This window comes from Vombatus ursinus, unplaced genomic scaffold (assembly GCF_900497805.2).
Source record: "Vombatus ursinus unplaced genomic scaffold, bare-nosed wombat genome assembly UNPS02014772.1, whole genome shotgun sequence".
In the NCBI taxonomy this organism is placed as follows: domain Eukaryota; kingdom Metazoa; phylum Chordata; class Mammalia; order Diprotodontia; family Vombatidae; genus Vombatus; species Vombatus ursinus.
In genome coordinates this window covers 37,524,708-37,545,873 of record NW_020954550.1, presented here as the reverse complement: position 1 = coordinate 37,545,873, position 21,166 = coordinate 37,524,708, and the positions used below count along the sequence as shown (strand labels likewise).

Here is a 21,166-nt window from a genome sequence, read left to right as displayed (position 1 = left end):
AAAAAAAAAATTTTTTAAATTCTACAAAAAAAAAAAGAAGAAACTAGTAAAAAATACTTAGACTGAAGTAGAAAAGACTGAAGGGGAACATGATAACTCTCTTCAAATCTTTGAAGGGCTAAAGAAAAAAAAAACTTCCTGACATCTAGAGCTTCTCCAAAATGGAAAGGGCTACCCTAGAAGGTGGAAAGGTCCCCCTCACTAGAAATCTTCAAGAGAAGCTTGTCAGATATGGCGAAGAGGGGAATTTTTGTTCAGTAGTGGATCAGATTACAATGATCCAAGACAATTCTGAAGGAATCATGATGAAAAATGCTATCTGCCTCCAGAGAAAGAACTAATATAGTCTGAATGCAGATTGAAGCATACTTGTTTTCAGTTTTTTGTGGGAGTTTTTGAGGGGAATGTATTTTCTATTACAACATGACTAATATGTAAATGTTTTGAATGATTGTACATGTATAACCTGTATCAAATTGCTTACTGTCTGGGAGGGAGGTACAGAGAGAATATGGAATTCAAAATTTTTAAAAATCAATTTAAAAAAGTGTTTTAACACATAATTGGGGGAAATAAAATGTTATTCAAAAAGAAAAAAGGAAAAAAAAATAATCCCCAAAGCACAAATAACTAAAAAATGTTTCTGTACTCTATGAGAAAAATTAATGAATAATTAATTATCAATGATTTATATTTTTCAAAAGCTACTTCTAGGTTATATCTTAGGACAGATATGGCTCAAACATCTACAATTTCTATGTTCAGAATCTAGTACAATAATCATCTGCAGGGGGTTGCTAGGTTGTGCAATGGATAGAGCACCGGCCCTGAACTCAGGAGGACCTGTTTTCAAATCTGACCTCAGACACATAACACTTATTAGCTGTGTGACCCTGGGCAAGTCACTTAACTCCATTGCCTAGCCAAAAAAAAAAAAATTTATCTGCATTAAAAATGTTCAAGTTTCTAATACAACCCTGAATTCTCAATGAAACACTAGATTTTGTTCAGTGTAGTTTTACTGTTAAGTTTTTTATTGTATTCTAATTCTCTGAAAATTAAAAAGCAAATCTATTAAATCTATATCAATTTGTTAACCAGAAAGAACAGCGAATCAAATAAAATTTAATTCTCTAACTATTTCCTATAAATAACAGCTTAGTGTACTGGCTATTAACACCAGAAAGACAAGGCATGCAACTAACACAAAATCTTTTTTGACACATGAAACTTGAAAAAGCTTAAGTGTTTCTACTTCACATTTTTTTCTATAGCTTAGTTATGAATGTTTCTTAGTACTCTAAAGACTTATCAGGTAACAAAAGAAAAAAAGTGGTTCTATCTATAAAGACCAGATGGTCAAATGAATCATTACATTACTTTATACTGTTTTTTCTTTTTTTTGTAAATAAGAGGAAATGCTCCTAAATTTTTTCTACTGGTTTACTTCTTTGTCCATATTATTAGTCTTTTCACCTTGAAACAGCAGTAGTATGTCAAATGGTTAAAAAACACGAATGTATTTAAAGAGCAAAATAAAACTTCATCATTGCATAGTTTCCACTATTTTACTAATTTAATTTTTTCCAGATTTTCAGAATTTATATTTTGTTATAATGATATAGCTTTGAATGTATCCTTATTTATAAAATGCTTGAGGCTCTCTGACAGACTTTAAAACTAATGAGAAATATTCCATCCAACTCGTCTGAAGGTAAACCATCAAATGATGAAATCTGACGACTGAAATACTACAACTGCAAGGCTTGAGGCACAGAAAGAGTGTCATCTGACTCCAGTGATGATGAGTCTACCCAGGAAGTTCCTTCTACAACTGACAATCTAAAAGATAATGAGTAATTATTTTTTTACTGGACCCAAGTTCACAAAAAAAGAGATGAACTACAGTGTTTGAACGTTAAAGATGGTTCTTCTTGGCAGTGGGCTGCTGCTTCTCAAGGAGTGGGAGGTCTCTTGCAACAGCTATACATTACTTTGATCTGGTGCTACTGCATATTCTACAACTCATACTTTTAAGCAAAGTCCCTCTTCTTCTTTTTGAATTTCATTTAGAAAGTGAATGCACAGAAACTTTTAGAAATGTACAAATGCCAAGGATTCACAAGTAATAGGCAATGTTAATTAGTCTATTACATTAGATGAAGTAGAAAGTTCACTGTTCTTATTGTTGCTTGGGCTTTATTGACAGAAGAAACCTATCCATAAAAAAGTATGTGGAATAGCCCCTGGGCGTATCCTTTGTTCAACAATAACATGCCATGTAACAAACTCCTAGATATGAGTTTCCTTCATTTTGACCTGAAAGCATAAGGGAAATACAATTTCTGTCTAGTATCCCTACCATGGAGTCCTTCTATTGAAAACTGTCGGGAGGCATTAATTCCTGATGTGTAATGGTTGATGAGCAGTTACTGCGTTGCAAGGGAGGCACTCTGTAAGTTTATTCAACGTAAGTCAAACAAGCCAGGCTAATCTAGCCCAAAATTTTGGTCAGCAATTGACACTGAAAACTCGTACTTGTTAAATGGATTCCCTTAGTTGAGGAATGACAATATTAGAAGTACCGCTGCAGTCACAGATTTTGTGTTGAAGCTCATAAAAACACTATTCAACAATGGCTACAATGTAACCAGTAACAATTTTTTTTTACATTCTTTGATCTTTCCTTAAGACTTTCAAAGCAAAGATGCAGCACAGTTGGAACTATTTCACAGAACCATAGAGAACTTTCAGAAGTAATGAAGACATGCAGGCTGCTGCATAAAACTAGTTTTGAAATCTACAGAGAAGCTAGGGCGATGTTGAGTTTATTCCAGTGCAAGGAATCTAAACCCGTAACTAGGATGAGCACCCTCCCTCCAGATGTGCAGAGTCCAGCAGAGGACAACCCAAAAGCCAGATCCTATGCTATTTTACAACAATATGGTAGGAACAGATGTTCAGGGCAAGAGGTTATTCAGGGAAAGCAGCAAGTAGGAGACGGCCTAGGTACCTTTTCTCTGACTTCCAGAACATCATAGAATATATATGGTCCTCAGTAACAACTTGATAATATATAAAAAACCTGTAATTGAAACACTAGCCATCAAAAATACATTCATAAGGTGACTGAGCTTACTGGAGATTATTCAAGTGGCAAACTAGAAGTTAAAGCAACAATGCTCCTCTGGCCCAAAGGTGTGTGCAAGTCTGCCACATGTGTGACAGTAACAAATGCTGGATGAGGACCTGACATAGGATTACTGTGCAAAAAACTTGTCTGTGGCAAACGCGTGACAAAAAATGCAATCCATAAATAATTACATATTTATGGATCATATTTTGTGCATTTTTGATAAATATTTTGCTTTCTCCTGTCTGTGCAAATGCACTTTAAAAACCAAGTAATTAAAAGCAGATATTATAATTTTAGTTTTAAGTAAACATTTTTATCCTATTGTCTATTTTAGCTTACAGATACAAAGAAAACATCCTGCAACAATTAATGCAGCATGGTGCACCGAGGTACTCTGAAATCCCATTGCTTCTTAGAGCTTTAACACTGATCACATCATAGATATAGCAATGGTACCATGGGAGTAAAAAAAACAAAACAAAAAAAACTGTTGTAGCACTTGCATGCTAATATCTATATGTATATATTTCTAGCTCTGTATTTCCAATGTTCACTGCTTACCCAAAGGAAAAAATCGAGGTGTGCCAGCATAAATTTTGCCGAGCAGCACAATTTTCAGACTAAGAGCTTGCATCCTATCTGAGGAGCTCATTGTCACACTGTCGTTCAACTCTGCAAGAAAGAAAGACATTTGTCACATTTACGTTCCTTTCAAAAGTTAAAATTTATAAAAGTGTCCCACAAGAAGTCTACCACTGAAACCATGATGAACATTATTAGTATATTCTGGTCTATTAATGCCAGCCCTCCTGACATGCCCTCCCAAAGTGGCAGCCAGGAGGGAGGTTTAGGGTAGGCACCTATTACTCTCACTAGGTGATTTTTCAAAGATAACATTTACAATATGACAGAAATACAGATTTCTTTGTGGTCAGGATACACCAATGTTTAGAATGATAAAATGAATTTGTAATTTTGTCAACCTACATGGCTGTGCACTCAACCATTCAGGTCAACATGATTTTACTTGTTCTTGATGTTTGGGCAACTAGCATTTTCTTATTTCTTCCAAGTTATTTACACATTTTTATCAGTATATTCAAGCACTTACCCTTTTCTATGATATCTTGCCAAAGTGTTTGTACCAAGATAGGGTCTGAATGACCAGCACAATGAATTATTGCAAGTTTACACTCTGCAAGTTTGAATGGGTCAGCAAATTCTCCATAAAGCTGAAAAAAAAAAAAAAACAACAACAAAAACCTAAAAAGTAAATAAAAAAAAAAAAAGCTGAAAAAAAAAAAAAAACAACAACAAAAACCTAAAAAGTAAATTAAGTCACAAAAAGCTGAAAAAGAAAACTACAGATTTACCAAAGAAGACTATACATGTAGTGAACCATTCCAGTGAAACTTGATCAATTCTGTTTAAGTTAAATAAAACATAACAATAAGGCTTTTTTCTCTCCTAAAAATGGAATCTGAAATATGACGTAGAAAACTCCCTTTTATGAAAGGAAAAGCTGAGACTACGGAAGAAAATTTCTTTAGAATTTTTAAAATTTTTAAAAATTGGGTTTATTTATTTATTGACAATAAATCACCTTTCCCAGACAGGAGTCTGAGAAACCACAGTACTAAATAGTACTAATATAGAGTCCTCTAACCTAGAAATAAAGATAATTTAAACTGGAAGGAATGGTCATGGTCAAAAAAGTCTGAGTGGAAAAGGGTTGAAAAATATATAAAAAAATGAATGCTTCCAAAGGAAAGGGAGGAGGTGGGTAATTGTTTGTAGCAAGAGATCCTTATGAAAAAAGAAAGCACAATTAAACAGATTTTCAGGGTCAGACTGTTTCTAAAAGTTATCAGGGTATTTCTTACTATGGCTGAGAGAGTCAACTTGCTTTTTTTCAAATAAAGTGGTAGTCACCTCTGGAAATACCAGCAAGGTGATTCTGAACCATTAAAACTTTCCTGGCCTTCAGACTCCAGGGAATCTTTTTTTTAATGGAACCCCCAGAAACTACATAAACTAAACCAAACCAATAACCTTATTTTGCATTTTTGGCAAAAAATTCTAAAAGCTCTACAACAGTTTTGTCTTTCTTTTTATTACCTTGGTTATGTCCATTAGCTCAGAATCTAGCTGTGAAATTGCATCTTGCACTGAAGAATGATGGGAATACTGCCTTTGTAATGTATCTTGAATCTGAAGCTGGATCCTAGCAACCTAATTTGGAAAAAAAAAAAGACATTTTTTTGTAAAATAATAGGGACTTAAAATTCTGAAAGGAAAATAATTAAGAAATAAAATCCTCTAGTAAACCAATAACTCTTTAGCTTTTGGATCTCATAAGACCTATTATAATTTCTTGAAATTAGAGTAAACAAAATAATGCTGCTGGCTGTCTTATCGTATACCTTGTATAACCCCTTAGAAAGGAAATACATAAAATTATTAAACAACAGCAACACCTCTTTTGACAGCTGTGATATTATTTCTTCAGTGTAGAGATCACTGCTGTAGACTAAGACAGCTAGGTGGCAGTGTGGGGCCTGAAATAAGGAAGACCTGAATTTAAATCCAGCGTCGGACACTTACTAGCAGTATGACCCTGGGTAAGTCTCTTAACCTCTTTGCCTCTGTCTCCTCAAATATAAAATGGAGATAATAATACTACCTAAGTCATAGGATTGTTGAGAGGAATGCAGGGCACAAGGTAGACACTATATAAATGCTTATTTTCTTCTCTATGTCCCCATTTACAAAAAGCTCCCAATGGGAAACTCTATGCAGGTCATCCATCACCTTTCAGAAATTTAGTCTTGAGAGAAGTGCCTGGAATGCTAAGAAATTAAGTCCCAAGGTCACACAGTCAGTATCTGTCAGACACATGACTGAAAACCAGGTCTTCCTGATCTGGAGGCCATACTACATCTATTACGCCACACTATGTACATCTCCATGCTGTTTATATCCAGACAATCCAAATGGCTGATTTAAAAACCCCCAGCACTTTTATTGCACTGAAACATGGACAAAAAAGGAAAGAATAAAATCTGTGGCTGCTACACATCTACCACTTCATACAAGCATAATTAAAGGGCGAGGCAGACGCTTCCTGAAGTATGTGAGATAATGAGCAGAAGGTTTCAATGACTCATTTTCCTTACTTCCATCTTTTCTTCGAGTTCATGAAGGAATTCACCATCTGCAGCTATCGATGAAATGGCAGTGGAGCTCTTAGCACTAAGAATGGCACGAGCAATATATTCCAGGCGCTGTTGAAGTGAAATTTCAGTACTGAAGAAAAAATAAACCAAAAAATATAAATTGGGTGCCTCAACCACCAAGGCCCATATGTTAAGATGAAGCAATTTGCCTAAAATGAACATAAAGAAGCATTCTAAACTACTGACAAGTAACTGTGAAAACTCATAAATAGCATTTCCTTACAGTATCCATCTATAAGATTTTATTATTTTTTATCGTGGCTAAGCAACAAGCTGTGTACTGTGGGGAATCTAAGAGATGTATCAAACTTGGCTCCTAATCTGAAGTAGTAACATAAGGAGTGATCACAGTAAAAGCTTCTATAAACATTTCCTGAATTAATAAGGATTAATTAATTACCTGAATTAATTTCAAACTCTTCCTAAGTCTGCTTCTCAAAGTGATTTTTCCTCCTATCCCTCTTAAACATTTAAAAGTATATGTGAATGGAATAGGTTTTTTTTAACAGAGGTTCATAGACAAAGGAGGAGGTGCTTCAGACCTCTGGCATGGTGGCAGTACAAAGCATGGGATTGGGGACTTACGATAATGAAACAATAATATCAGACAGACCAAGTGCTGAAGTAACCCAGGAATGAGGAAACAAGCAGCTAGGATGAGCAAGTGACTCTCTGTATGGTATAACATACCATACTATGTCACTGATCACATGCAGATGTAAAAAACATGACTATTTTGCATGGATGGCATAATAAGGAAATGAAATAATAAATACCAATTTTAAATGTTTTCTGTTTCCTATCTTCACTGAAAACTTTTACTCATTTTCTCTTTCAGACCATTCACTCTATGATTTCAGGTACCTTTCCATGCACCAAAATCAATATTTAATGTGATAATTACACTAACACAAAACAATTTTTTATAATAGCTATTTCTGAGGTTCTCTAAAAGAAGTCACTTAGGAAAAGAATGGGATGGGATTCCACTACCAACAAAACAATGAACAGTTCTAATTTTTTACAGAAAGGGCACTTGTGGACTGTACAAAGGTTATCCTGTGCACTCCTCCACGTGATGCACTGGGTGGATGCTAGTCTTGAAGTCAGGACGGTTCCGGTCCAAATCCTGCCCTAGATATTTACTAAGAAGTTGTGTGATCCTGGTCACCTAACCTTTCTCAGTCTCAATTTCCTCATCTGGATCATAAGGATAATAATAACACCTGCCTCCTAGGAATGTGGTAAAGATCAAATAAGATGATACATGTAAAGCATTTTGCAAACCTTAAAGCACTCTGTAAGCATGAGCTATACCCTTAAGGTAGATAATTGCTGCACTGCAATGAATACCGATAATGTTGATTCTTGATTAGACAGTACATGAATTAACTAGGTCTTTTGCTTGAATTTGCCTTTTAAGAGACTTCAAAGCTCATCAATTTTCTTTTCCCTTTGGTTTCCTTCATTCTCCTCCTCAGATCAGTAAGTACAGGCTGCCCTCTCCACCCCTGGAAGGCTAAATTTGACAGTTTCCACAAAGAACCAGAGCCACTGTGAATGTAAGAGGCAAGAAGGCTGGACTTCAGTTTGGGATTCCATGTGCTCTTAAAGTAAAAACAAAATGATATGAAATTTCTTAAGGAAAGAGAATAAACTGACTACTTTTAGTAATGTCCTGAGGGGTTCTAAAGATCTTGTTTCATCTTTTCTAAGAGACCCGGTCCCTAGCAACCTCCTCTCCCTTGACTCTGCTCAGCTTTGGCTCAGCTCTGCCATGTAAAAGAGGTGCAGCTGTATTTCAACAAGAGAAACCCCAAAAGGAAAGTGCAATGCTTCTTTCTCTTTTTGGACCTTCACACCCTGTATCATTTACTACTCTTTCCTGGTTAAGGATGATACTAAAATAGAAAAACATACACCATAAATTCCCACAAACTACAGAATTCAAAAGTACAATACTGCTGTGAGAAAAATTTCATTATATGGCACAGGCCAAAAGCTTGGTTTAGCTGATTTCACCACAAACAGGTGAAATCCTGAATAGGCAAACCTAAGGGTATTTTCATCTTGCTAATGTCTTATATATAAAAGCTGCTTAATAATTCTTGTTGAATTGGCTTCCTTTCTCAACAAATTTATCCATTAAAATGGGGTTCTGATTACCTACATATTTAATTTATCCAAGCTGTTCATTTAACAATGAGGAATGAATGTATGTATGATTTGCCTCAGTTTCATGGACATCAACATAAAAAAGCCTAATTAAAATAGCCAAAATTTATTTCAACACACAAATCTTGTTATTATATTACTCACTGCTTATACTAACTGAACCATCTAGAGTGGTCAGTTTGAACTACTTAACATTTAGAATTATAGAATAATTAAAAAGAAATATAGTTAGATTACTTTTAAGCGAATCCAGGAGTTCTATTTAATAGCTACCAGTAAAGAGTATTCTCAGGCAGAGGGTCCTGAAAATGGGTTATTACCAACAGAACCACAGAATCCAAGGGTTGGAAGGAGACTCTGAGGCTGACTAGAGTGCCCTCCACCTGACCCAGAACCTCCTTTACCACAGCCTCCAAAATGTGGCAACTCTGCACCTGCCTCCAGAACTCCAATGAAGGGAAAGTCACTGCCTCCAGAAGCAGCTCAACAAAACTTGTCTTTATATAAGTTTCACCCACTGCTTCTGTTTGTTCCTGTGAGGCCAAGAAGAACAAATCTCTTCCTGTACCAACCCCCACCCCTATTTCCACATGAAAACTTTCAAAGGCTTCAAAACTTTTTTCATGCCCCTGCTGAGTCTTCACACTTCTCCAGACTAAACATCACCAATTCATTCAAGCAATCCTCATATGGCACATTCTCAAGTCTTCTCAATACCCTGCCTTTTAGAAAGGTTCCAGGTAAGGTCTGAGCTAAGAAGAATAGAGTAAAACCTTGCTCAGTCATTTCAGTTGTGTCTGACTCTTTGTGACCCCATTTGATATTTTCCTGGCAAAGATACTGGAGTGGTTTGCTATTTGCCTCTCTAGCTTATTTTACAGATGAGAAATTAAGGCAAACTGGATTAAGTGACTTGCCCAGGGTTACACAGCTAATAAGCATCTGAAGCCAGATTTGAACTCAGGGAGAAGAGTCTTTCCAACTCCAGGGTCAGCATTCTATCCACTGTGCTCTATCCATTGCACCACCTAGCTGTCCATATGTTCACAGGCATATAGGAAAAAGGTAAATTTCAGCCCAAGCCACTCCAAATGACCATGAATCCTAAGTTAGTAGCACCTGAATGACTAAAGTTTTAGTGTTCTTCTAAAACTTCAGTGTTATTTCAGAATTAACTAGATTTTTAATTATTTCTCACACTGAAACAGAACCTTTTTCATACCTATGCATATCAGCTAGTTTAGCCAACACTCGAGCAGCATTACTAAAACTCCTGTTCTTCTCAAAGTATCTCCAGAGTAAATCCATATAACGGACTTTGTTTTGATCAACCTTGGCCATACGGACCAGATGTGGCTCCAGAAACGGGGAAGCAATCTGGAAGATTTATAAAGTCAGTTAAAAGCATTTACTAATTGTTGAACATGTACACACCATTGAAATAAAATTGCGAAACACACAACACCTTTTAAAATGTAATTGTATCTCATTAAGGAAATCAGGAACATAAAAATAAAATCTTAAAGAACAAGTAAAAAAAAGGAGATAATATTTGTTAAAAAAGCCTTTTAAAAACATAATGCAAGCTCAGTGGCAGTGTTGCTATTAAGAGGTTGTTCCCTATTGTATTTGAAGCAAGTCATACCATGACATTTAGACATAGACAGTAGCATAGACACATTCGTTATTCCTGTCAGCACTGAAGATGAGAACTCTAACCTAAGTTCCCGATTGAGAAAAGACACAAATTTGTTCCATATTAACAAGCAATGAGGGAACACGATTAGTGTGTAACCCTAACACTAATGAAAGAATTAAAACATAAAGAAAAACCACTCTTACCTGCAACAGCTTATCTGCAAGGTCCACTTGTATCAGCCAGTTGTAAAGAGCAATGCTAAAAAGTTCATCTTTAGACCGCTGAGCCAATTTAAGCATTTGTTCAAACTAAAGAAAATATGCAATAAAAATATTGTAAAAATTCACTGATGATTGAGATTATCTGGTACACACACACACACACACAAATTTAGTAATAAAAATTATTAATAAACAGAAATTTGAGGTTTCATCACAGCCTAGAATGTACAGCAGTGTAGTTAATTAATGGCTCTGATACAACGCAAGTCCGTCATATGTTAGGAGCACTTCAGGAGCAATTTCCAATAGAGATATACATATGTTTTCCCCAAGGCTTCCTACACACCTCTACAAACTTTGTTTCAAAAACTGACTCCTTACATGATGTCCTGCTTCTTCATTACTCAACATATTGGGGTCTGACGACAAAACTGGAGGACCTGGCTTTTTAGGCACACTGGGAGACTGAGGTGCAGCTTTACTCTGATTGACAAGTTCCTGAAGTGTATCTGTAATGCACTTGTAGCTATTCAACCTGTAAAAATTTACAAGATATCATAGACATTTAGACAGTGGCTTAACTCATTGGCTTTTACTCATATAATTTAAGTAAACATTTCAATTTGAGAAAAATTAATAGGGATATGTATGAATAAAAATTATACAATTTATATTTTTATTTTTATTATAAGAACTACAGGTTACACAGTGATTTTTTTCAAACACATTTGCAAATTCCTTTTCGAACATAAAAGCTGATGATATAATAAAAACAAATACCAAAAATGGCTCAAGTATTTTGGCACAGCTTACAAAACTTCCTTTGTGTACTTCTCTTCAATAGCTATCCAACACTGTGCAGATTTTTAGAAGCCCTATCCTAAATTTACAAAATAATGAACTTTAGTTAGAATAGAAACCAACTTCAAATTATCACTAAAAATATAATTCATGACGAAGTAAAAAAATGTTTTAATAAAAATATATAGGTGAATTAAAACTGAAACGGTTTCAAATGTGAAAACAATAACAAAAAGCATAATGTATAACCCTGATATACCATTAGGATTGTCAACTGCCAACTTGCCTCTCTTGGAAAGCCTGCAGTCCCACAGTATCTTCTTCTGGCTCTCCATGTTTATAGAAATGGAGTCCAAGACCCTGAGGATCTTTTTTCTCAGCAGCCGTGAGAGAGAGTTCCACAACACCCTCATAAAAACGCACTAATGAAAAGAGAAAATGACAGTTTGGGGATTACATTGATTAGCTGGCCATGAATAATGGAAAACCACATCTGAATCCAAACTGCAGGTCATCCAGAGGAAAATAGAGAGAGACGCATGGTGGGTGCAAAAAGGCTGCAGCATATTATTAAATGATGAAGTATACGTGCACACACACACACGCACCAAAAAAAAACCAAAACAAACCAGAAGAGATATCATCAGAGAGATATATGACCAGGCAAAAGAGACAGGTGGCCTAGCGGACAGCACTGGACTTGGAGTCAGGAAAACCTGTGTTCAAATCCTTCATCAGATATTTATTCCTGTACTACCCTAGCCAGCATCACTTTTCTCATTTGTAAAATGGGGAAAACTGCATTTACCTTATAGGGTTGATGTAACGAACAAATGAGAAAATAGATGTAAAGTAACAGATGCAAACTTTAAAATGCTATGTAACTGTCAGCTACCATTAAAATGAAAATTAACATGATGCAATGACTAACCATGATTTGAGAGAACCAATGATAAAGAATGCTACTCATTTCATGACAGAGAGGTGATGGATTAAACTTGCAGAATGTGACACATTTTTGGACATAGTCAACATAGGAATCTGTTTTGCCTGACTCTGCGTGCTTGTTGTTATTTTTTTTAAGTGGGAAGGGGAGAAAGAAGAGACAAAAAGATTATTAAGAAATTAATCAAAATACATTAAAAAATATAAAATAATATATTTTTAAGAAGGGATGGATCAATCATGAAGTGTCAGGCTGGATGGCCTGTGTATTGCACTGCACCCCCCAGGATGGGAAGATGAGGATGGTTTGTGATCAGTACCACTGAGGAAGCAACCAGATAAGAGAACACAGATTCACTGACAACTGAATAATTAAATACATCTCTTTCTCAGCAAGCACACAAAAATATATTATCTTCAAACTTCACTTCTGGTATCTTGATGTCCATAGAATCTTTCTTTGGTGACAAAGAAGATCAAAACATACAACCAGAAGAAGACAACAAAGTCAAAGCTCCTACATCTAAAGCCTCCAAGAAAAATATGAATCAGTCTCAGGCCATGGAAGAGCTCAAAAAGGATTTTGAAAAGCAAGTAAGAGAAGTAGAAGAAAAACTGAGAAAAGAAATGAGAGTGATGCAAGAAAATCATGAAAAACGAATCAACAGCTTGCTGGAGGAGACCCAAAAAATACTGAAGAAAATAACACCTTAAAAAACAGACTAACTCAAAAGGCAAAAGAGGTCCAAAAAGCCAACAGTGAGAAGAATGCCTTAAAAATGAAGCTTTCCAGTCGTAACTTCCCTTATTTGTAGTGTCTCTGTATTCTATTATCCAACCTTGACCCTGCATGTTAAAAAACCATAAAAGACACTTTGCTTCTCACCTTGTCTATACTGAGCACAAACATTGGAAAGATCCACTTGATGACTAATTTTCTGATACTCCTTCAGTGATTCCCTTAACATTCTTTCCTTTTCAGGTTTGCTTTGAACTTGTCGCGAGCGCTGAAGAAGCTCATTTGCCTAAACATAAATAGATAATCAGACTATGCAAAAATGTATGCAAGGTAAAGAAATATTCCAATATATTCCATCTAGGGTAGAACATACACCTTGATCTATTATCATTAAAATATTAAAACATTTAATTAACTAAATTAATTAAAATATTAAAAATTTACAAATTTGCTTCTTTGTAGTAGCAGAAAGTAAGCTATTTGATAAATGATCTTTAATAAAAGTGAAGAAATCAAACTTATGCTTGATATCTCTAGTATAAAAATTACAGTGACAACTTTATAATCTTTTTCACCTAGAGGAAGAAAGAATATTGCTTTAATTCACTACTTGGGTAGATTATGAATAAAAAAGGCTACATCTTTGAATAAAGATGTCTTTGAATTCCCATTTATAAAAAAAGGAGGATAATAATGGCATTATCTACCTCACAGGGTTATTTTGAGAAATAGTATACTGAAAATGACATTTCTATAGTCCTTTATGGTTTGAAAATGTATTACATTATTTTATTTGAGCCTCATGAGGAAAACACTACATATGTTATCACCATGATCAATGTTTTATAGGAAAGCATTTTGTAAACCTTAAAGGGCTATATAAATATGAGTTATTAATAAATATAATTTCATTATTATTATTAGGTATACTTTCCTAATATTCAGTTAAACTGAATTTTTACTGCAACTCTGTCCTGTACTTTTAGGAAGTGTTTTATATTTTAATTTACTTTCAGGTATTCAGATATGAATACTTTTTTTAATAAAACAGAAATATTTTAAGATAAATCCATAAGTCCTCTTTACATCTTAGATCATCTAGTCTAACAAGTTCATAATAAAGATAGAAAAATGAACCCCAGAGAGGTAAAGCACATAGAATGCTCAATGTCATGCAACAGGACTCATGTCTAGTGCCCTATTAACCAGTCACACCTTCCTAAATTCTGGACCCTCTTTAGTAATGCTCATCATACCTTGGAACAAACTGCATCATCTGTGCTATACAGAAGAGGGCAGATGTCTTGTAAGTGTGAACTGATACCATCAACAGCAGCGTTATCTCTGATATAACAATTGATAAGAGAAGCAATCAATGCTCCAGTCAGTTCTTTGTCTCTAATGACCAGGTCTTTGAAAGTAGTGATCTTCAATTGCTCTTGAAATTCCTAAAAGAAATAAATATACTACTCTGTATTTGAAAAGTAGAGAAGCTTCACACCTCCAAGCAAGATTACATATGCACAAATTTCTCTCCAGTAGATAAAAAACCCCAAACACCAACTAAATTCATAATGTAAGGGAGATGTCATCATCCTTAAATAAACCATAAAATCACTGCTTTTGAACTAGAAGGAATCTTAGAGAACCAAAACACTCCTCCCCCACTTTACAGATGGGAAAACAACAGCATGGAGATATTAACTTGTCCAGTCTTGGTGGGCTGGGAGGCTCCTGACTGCCAGTCAATTCTTTTGAATACATTTTTATAGCTTGTTGGTTATGAACCCTAATTGGATAACAACAGGGATTTAGGAAGTCTGAAACATGGAACAATTAAGAAATTATTCACATTTATCTTTCTAATTCATTATGAGACTGGGGTGGGAGGTGGGGTGGAAGGGAGAAGCAGCAAATTACATGTTCTATACATAAGCTATTATTTACTTTGCATTTGCAAAGCACACACTATATGATGATGGAGGAAGGAAGCCCAGAAGACTGGTGACAGAGAAAGCTAGCCAGAGATATCCCTTAGATACATCACAAAGTGAATACTGAGTTGCTGGTATGTTATCAATAACCTTAAAGCCTACCTCAAATTACAGTGCACGCTAAATAAAGCTAAAAACTGTTACTTAGGTTAGCACTGAGCATATAATTTTCATTAATAAACAGAGTATCTCGGATGAAACATCATCCTGAGTTTTCTAAACTTCAAAAAGAGTAAGAATCTATCCAACAAAAGAACTTCATCCAACAAATAAGGAATATTAATAATCCTTTCTAAAAACTCGTACTTAGGGGAAAGAGTCACTATGAACCAGAACAATATGGACGCACGCGCACGCACACACACACACACACACACACACACACACATTTTCATTCAAAGGTCAGTTTTTATAACTGGTAACCATGCTTCTTGGAATGATCATTGTCCAAAATCATTATTAAAAATTAATCAAATCCTGTCCAAAATAACTGACTCCTCTAAACTGTAAATAAATGTCAAGCACATCTGAAGAAACAATCTGAACTCTACTGTTAATATATTCCATGAACAAAAAATACCTTCTGAAGCTCTCCAACAATGACGGTGAATTGGTGTTCGCACAGGAGTTTCCATAAAGCCAAAGCCTGGTATGATTTTCGAACCAACTGCTGGATCCCCTGAAGTGAAATTTTTTCACTCACTTGAGCCTCTGCTGGAAAAATAAGACTTCGGGAGTTTCATAATAAAGATCGACGTAGAATAGTACAGCAGCGAAATGACAGGTTGAGCGCGTGGGCAGAGAATGACAGTGAAGAACACTGTGCCGCAGCCCTTCTTCACCTTCTCTGTGCCAAGGGTCTGACATTCTGGAGAAGCCTTTCTCAGAATGTCTTAAAACACATAAGATCGAAATTCAAAGTATTATAAAGGAAAGCAATTATGCTGAAACACATTTATTAAAATATTTAAGAAATTATTTCAGGGACCCATGATTAAGAATGTTTATGTTTTACAGTTGCTGACATTAGGTTTCTAAGATTTTTCAGGAGCCATTATTGTGGTACACCATATGACACTATCACTAATATAAAATGAAAATGGTGAGAGTTGAGATTAATGCTCATCCCCAGAAAGGCTCTTGTAGTCATAACCCTTGACTAAGATGCATAGGATTCAATGGCTGGTAAGTGAGTTTTTACAAAATCAGAGTTCATTTAAACTCCTCAGAAGGCATCATATAGCCATCCTACAGCTGTGAACATTTTATTATTACTCCACAAATAGAAATTCTACATACTAATTTTTTTTTATCCTTCTTTTGGATACTGCTTGCTGGGGCCACATTGATTAAGTATTTCCACCAAAGTGAAAGCAAAGAAAATAGATAAGGGTGAAATCTATATCAGGTTATTTTGTATATGACTAAAAAACCTTAGCATGATAAAATGTTTACTTTTTCAGAAAGTACGATTAAATTAAAAAAAAAGATTTTGATGGAAATGAATGTGGAAGCACGTTGAAAAATACAGATACCAGGTTATCATCATTAATTGCAGTTTACCCTGGTAACAAGGAAAATAAAGGTAATTTTATGCTGTCATGTGACTGACAAATTCACTCATTCCAATCCACTGAAGAGGAATCAGGCCCTCTTTTATCTTTGTTTCTCTCTAAACTAAGCACAGAACTTTGTACAAAGCAGGAAACTGATATCTGTCAACTGGCAAATCTGACTAATTGAGACTGTAGACTAGAAATATGCACATTTGATTTTGCGAGAATAATAACATACCATGAAATTTCCTCTGTAATTCCTGTTGCACTTGTTGAGAACTTCCATTTTCAGGACGCATGAATCCAATCAGCCTCTGTTGCACTCTGGCAGGGGTAGTACTGAAATTGGAATAAAAATCTGGGCAGCTGATATAAATGAGGAAAGTTCATTTAAATTACATTAATTTTTCCTTCATCCTTGAAGTTCCAAAGACTTGGTATGAAGAATGGTGGTAAAAGAGGGTATAAAAGAGTATGCTATCAGAGCTATATGTCCCCTTAATATTCCCAAGGAAAAGAAATTATGAGAAACTGAAAGAAAAGTAAAAAAGCACATCAATATTTGGGTATGCATCCAAATTCAAAAGATAATATGAAGATTGCATGACAATTTTGGCAGAAATCAAGGTGAAATGAATAAATGAAGGAATATTTCTCACTAATATTTAGGTGAAGCAAATATAGTAGGCCTGCCTTGTCTGAGAATGACTGGTACTGAAAAAATACCATTTAAAGTGAATTCATTTAAGACATGGACCAACATTTTATAGTAAAGAGTGAAAAGATGGTTTGATTGAAACTTTATACTTAAAAATGAAACAAAACAATTCAAAATATTTTTTTAAAAGACAAGTTTTGTTCTTACTGTGGGTTCCCTATGGGGCCACCTGCAAACTGTGAATTTCTGTCCAGAAATTCTTGCAAACCTTTTAGTTCTTGTAGCACTGATTCCAGCAGCTGCGGTGGTACGCTACTTTCAATCTACAAATAAGAGAAACATTTAAAAAAGCTGAAAAACTACATTACAAAATAAAATTCTGTAACTTGAACACTCAGTACTGAATAAAAATAACTTGATCAGTTCACTGTGAGAAGCAAGATTTAAAAAAAAAACAAAGGGAGCTACCCACTGATTCATACTGAGACTTAGGGGTTAGTAGGTAAACAAATATGGAAATAAAATAGCATCAGAGCTGAAAAGATGACAGATAACTATTGTGTTAAAAAAAAAAAAGTCAAGCAAAAAAGAGAGAAGGGGTTTATATTTGTAAATCAATCAATAAACATGTATTAAGCACCTACTAAGTATCAGGCACTATGCTAAGTGCTGGGGATACACAAAGAGATTTCCAGGTCATTTCAGCTGTGTGTCATCATCTATAAAATAAAGATTTTGGCCCTGGTGACCTGTAAGATCTCTAACACTCTGATTCTAATCTGATGGAGTACAAAAGTAAACAAGACAGTTCCAATTCTACAATCTTTAGCAGTGGATAAAAGAGGATATCTGAAAGGTCACCAACTCAATACAACTAGAAGATATATATAGATATAGATATAGATATATAATACATATGTGTATATATATGCATATATATGTAAATGTACATGCCTTCTCTAAAAAATTTAAACTTTTACATTTAAATTGTTTTAATTTGAGATAAATCAGGAGGTACAAACACAAGCAAAAATGTTTCTTATTTAAAAGCCTAATACATGTTCAGACATAGCTAGTGTTACCAATTTGATTTCCTTGATTATATTTATTATTTGGGAGGATTTAGACAATTATTAGGAGCCCCTGTAAAATGATAGTAATATTTAAAATGAAGGAAAGAATCAATAAAATGTATATAAATAAAAGAATTTTAAAAGAGCCTAATAAGTACAAAGCAAAAAAACTAAAAAACTGGCACCCTACACTTACTGCAATAATCTCTCTGTTGCCACTCTTGAATATTCTCTCCACAACTAAACTTGCATCCCAAATATTTCTGAAACACAGAATATTTTAATTAGCTATTGCACTGACTCAATAAAAAAAATCTGAACACTGTTAATGACCTTCATCTAGCACATCAATTTAAAACACACAATGTTGAAGAAATCAGCTGCTTTTATACTTGACATATCCCAAAAAGTCAAATATACTTCATTTATTAAACTTTTGTTGAGAGAAAATAATGCAAATTGCAGTTTACGTAAGGCTGCTAAAAGAGACATCCTGATAAAATATATGAAGAAAAGCAGTTACATAAGATGATGTAGGTGGAGGTAAACAGAATCAGGAAAAACATAAACACAACCACAACAATATAAAATTACTTTTTAAGTGAAATATAACAGTGTAATTATAATAATCAAACCTGGCCCTGGAAAAGGGTTAAGAAAATGCACCTTTCATTCTTTTTTGCACACTCTAGGTGTGTAATATTGCATATGGTGCAGAATTTAGTTGATATATTAGTTTGTTGGGCTGACTTGTTTTTCCTATTTCCTTATTCTCTCTTACAAGGCATGACTTGCTGAGTATGGGAGGAGAGACAGGTATTTTACAGAAAAGAAAACTATGTAAAAACATGTATCAATAAGTACTTAAAAATATATAATGGATGCTGGTGCTACCTTGTAGCACACAGCCTCCCTTTATTGAATAAAATGTTTTTTAAAACCGAGAGGAGCATATATATGTATAAAATCACTTAGAATCCCCCTTTTCTGTTGTTTTTTTTTGCTTAATTGTTTCCAGGAATTTTATTTTCTCTGTTTTGTTCAAATAAAATTTATTATCAACTAAAAAAATGAAAAAAAATTGTATTATAAGTTATAGTGAATAGAAAACATCACAGAGCTAATTCAAATAATACGTTTTCCTCAAGTAACTTACCCCATAATTCGAGAGAAGTAAATGCAGATACCATTGTGTTTGCCAGAATACACCATCTCTGGCCCAATATTTGTAGTAGGCTGACACAACTGGCTTCCAGTAAGATACACTGGTGTTGACATGGCAGGAGAATGCACACCTAGGACACACATAAATCCTTTAAAGTTTCCAAATCTTCAATGATAAATGTTTTTCCTCATGTGCACGACACAATTAAGTAGACATTTGGTTTGATTTTCCTTAATACCTAATTCAAGTCCAAATGTGGGATCCTGAAATATCTACATCATATGAGAGCAATGCTAGATACAGGTAAAGGAAGACTGACAATGTCTTTGCTTTCCCTTCAGTCTCGAATGTGATTATTTACGATCCATTTCAGAACTTGTTCACTTTTGCACCTGAGTAAGGGATCTGCTATGAATAGCACCAAGGGCATTCTGTCAAACTGAACCCCACTGTTGTCCCGTGGTGATGGCAGCTGTAATGTCCCTTTTGCTAACTGGTCTATTTTCATTCATTTCCTGAATGTCTGCAAATTAAATTATAGTAAGAAGAGAGTCTTAAGGAAGAGAACTTCCACTGCTAATTCCTACCAGAGACTAAAATGTAAAATATTAACCAAAGAATATTTAGGGCAGGTTCTGGCTTGTCAATGCTTTTAAGTCTAAAATGGACAAAGTAAAGTACCTGGAGATGGTGTTCCCAAAAAGGATGGATTAGGATACGGACTACTGACAGGCATAGGGGAACCTAAAAATAAAATCAGAACATATTTGTAAAGAAACATAAAAACCTTTGGAAACAGATTCTATAAGGGACAAAAGTACCCCTCTAGGTCAAAGGGCCTGTGAGCACCATATCCCCACAGACACAAGGACAGAGCCCAGGGAAGCTGAACACTCCCCATGGAATCTATCAGAGGCAAAATAATTCAATAACATTATTGCAGCTTTCTCAAGATTCTCACTTTGAGAATGCTGGTACAAAATTTTAGTTGTCAGGGAACCATGTTTTTGGAAATGATACCAATGTGTTACAAAATTTAAGATATAAGGTGACAACAGATATGCATGTTCTTCCATAAAAAAACAAGCAATAATTAAAAAAGAATAAAAAGCTTTCAGCGTTTGAAAAACATTGTGGAAATGGTTAAAAAGTTTATGAAATACAAACAGAAACTGAAAGTTTTATTTCAGAGCTTCATACTCACTAGGATAGACAGGAGACCCCAAGATGGGTCCAACATTACTTGGAGGAGGAAGAGCTGATGGAAATCGCATCTGTGCCTCTCCACCATACCTATTTTAATAGACAAATCCTGTGTCACTTCATTAAATATATATGTTGTTCGGAAACTACGTTAGGTTCAAAATGTTTAAGAGGCAAAAGTATTATACTAAAATATACTTCTTAAAATTATATCAAACATCTGCCAATTATAAACATTTTTCATACAAAATAGCATTGTAATTTCCATATAAGGCTGTTTTTTGCTTTTATTTCTAAAATCATAATGCACTCTTTCTAAAAATATTTTTTCACAGAAAACATCTATAAGAACACATTTCTTCTAAGTCCTTTACTGTCACTAAAATTTGACAAATCACAGTGTAAACAGTACAAAATAATAGAACCTTAAGAACTGAAAGGGAAGTCATTTATTTCAATTTCTACTTGAAGCATGAATCCACTCTACAATATGATTGAAAAGTGGACTTTAGGGTAGAGAAAAGAAACTCACTATCCTTCCCATTTCAAAAGCAGCCCATTACTTTTTTGTACATCTCTAATTGTTTTACACACACACACACACACACACACACACACACACACA

General features: G+C 34.7%; 1 protein-coding gene across 2 annotated transcripts in view; it reads right to left on the bottom strand.

The window, feature by feature from the left end:
• NUP155 (nucleoporin 155) overlaps positions 1-21,166 on the bottom strand; it is a 50,032-nt gene that overhangs the window by 5,125 nt on the left and 23,741 nt on the right. Inside the window, exons 16-32 of one of the 2 annotated variants that reach the window (XM_027863601.1) lie at positions 20,543-20,631; positions 20,020-20,082; positions 19,330-19,468; positions 18,370-18,436; positions 17,308-17,423; positions 16,681-16,781; positions 15,467-15,600; positions 14,149-14,340; positions 13,040-13,178; positions 11,495-11,630; positions 10,789-10,942; positions 10,390-10,494; positions 9,770-9,924; positions 6,313-6,442; positions 5,255-5,368; positions 4,248-4,368; positions 3,698-3,808 (exon numbers count right to left, since the gene is read on the bottom strand). In XM_027863601.1, coding sequence (XP_027719402.1) covers positions 3,698-3,808; positions 4,248-4,368; positions 5,255-5,368; positions 6,313-6,442; positions 9,770-9,924; positions 10,390-10,494; positions 10,789-10,942; positions 11,495-11,630; positions 13,040-13,178; positions 14,149-14,340; positions 15,467-15,600; positions 16,681-16,781; positions 17,308-17,423; positions 18,370-18,436; positions 19,330-19,468; positions 20,020-20,082; positions 20,543-20,631 — 2,066 coding nt within the window. The remainder of the gene's footprint in view (positions 1-3,697; positions 3,809-4,247; positions 4,369-5,254; positions 5,369-6,312; positions 6,443-9,769; positions 9,925-10,389; positions 10,495-10,788; positions 10,943-11,494; positions 11,631-13,039; positions 13,179-14,148; positions 14,341-15,466; positions 15,601-16,680; positions 16,782-17,307; positions 17,424-18,369; positions 18,437-19,329; positions 19,469-20,019; positions 20,083-20,542; positions 20,632-21,166) is intronic. The other variant, XM_027863602.1, reaches the window with a different exon arrangement.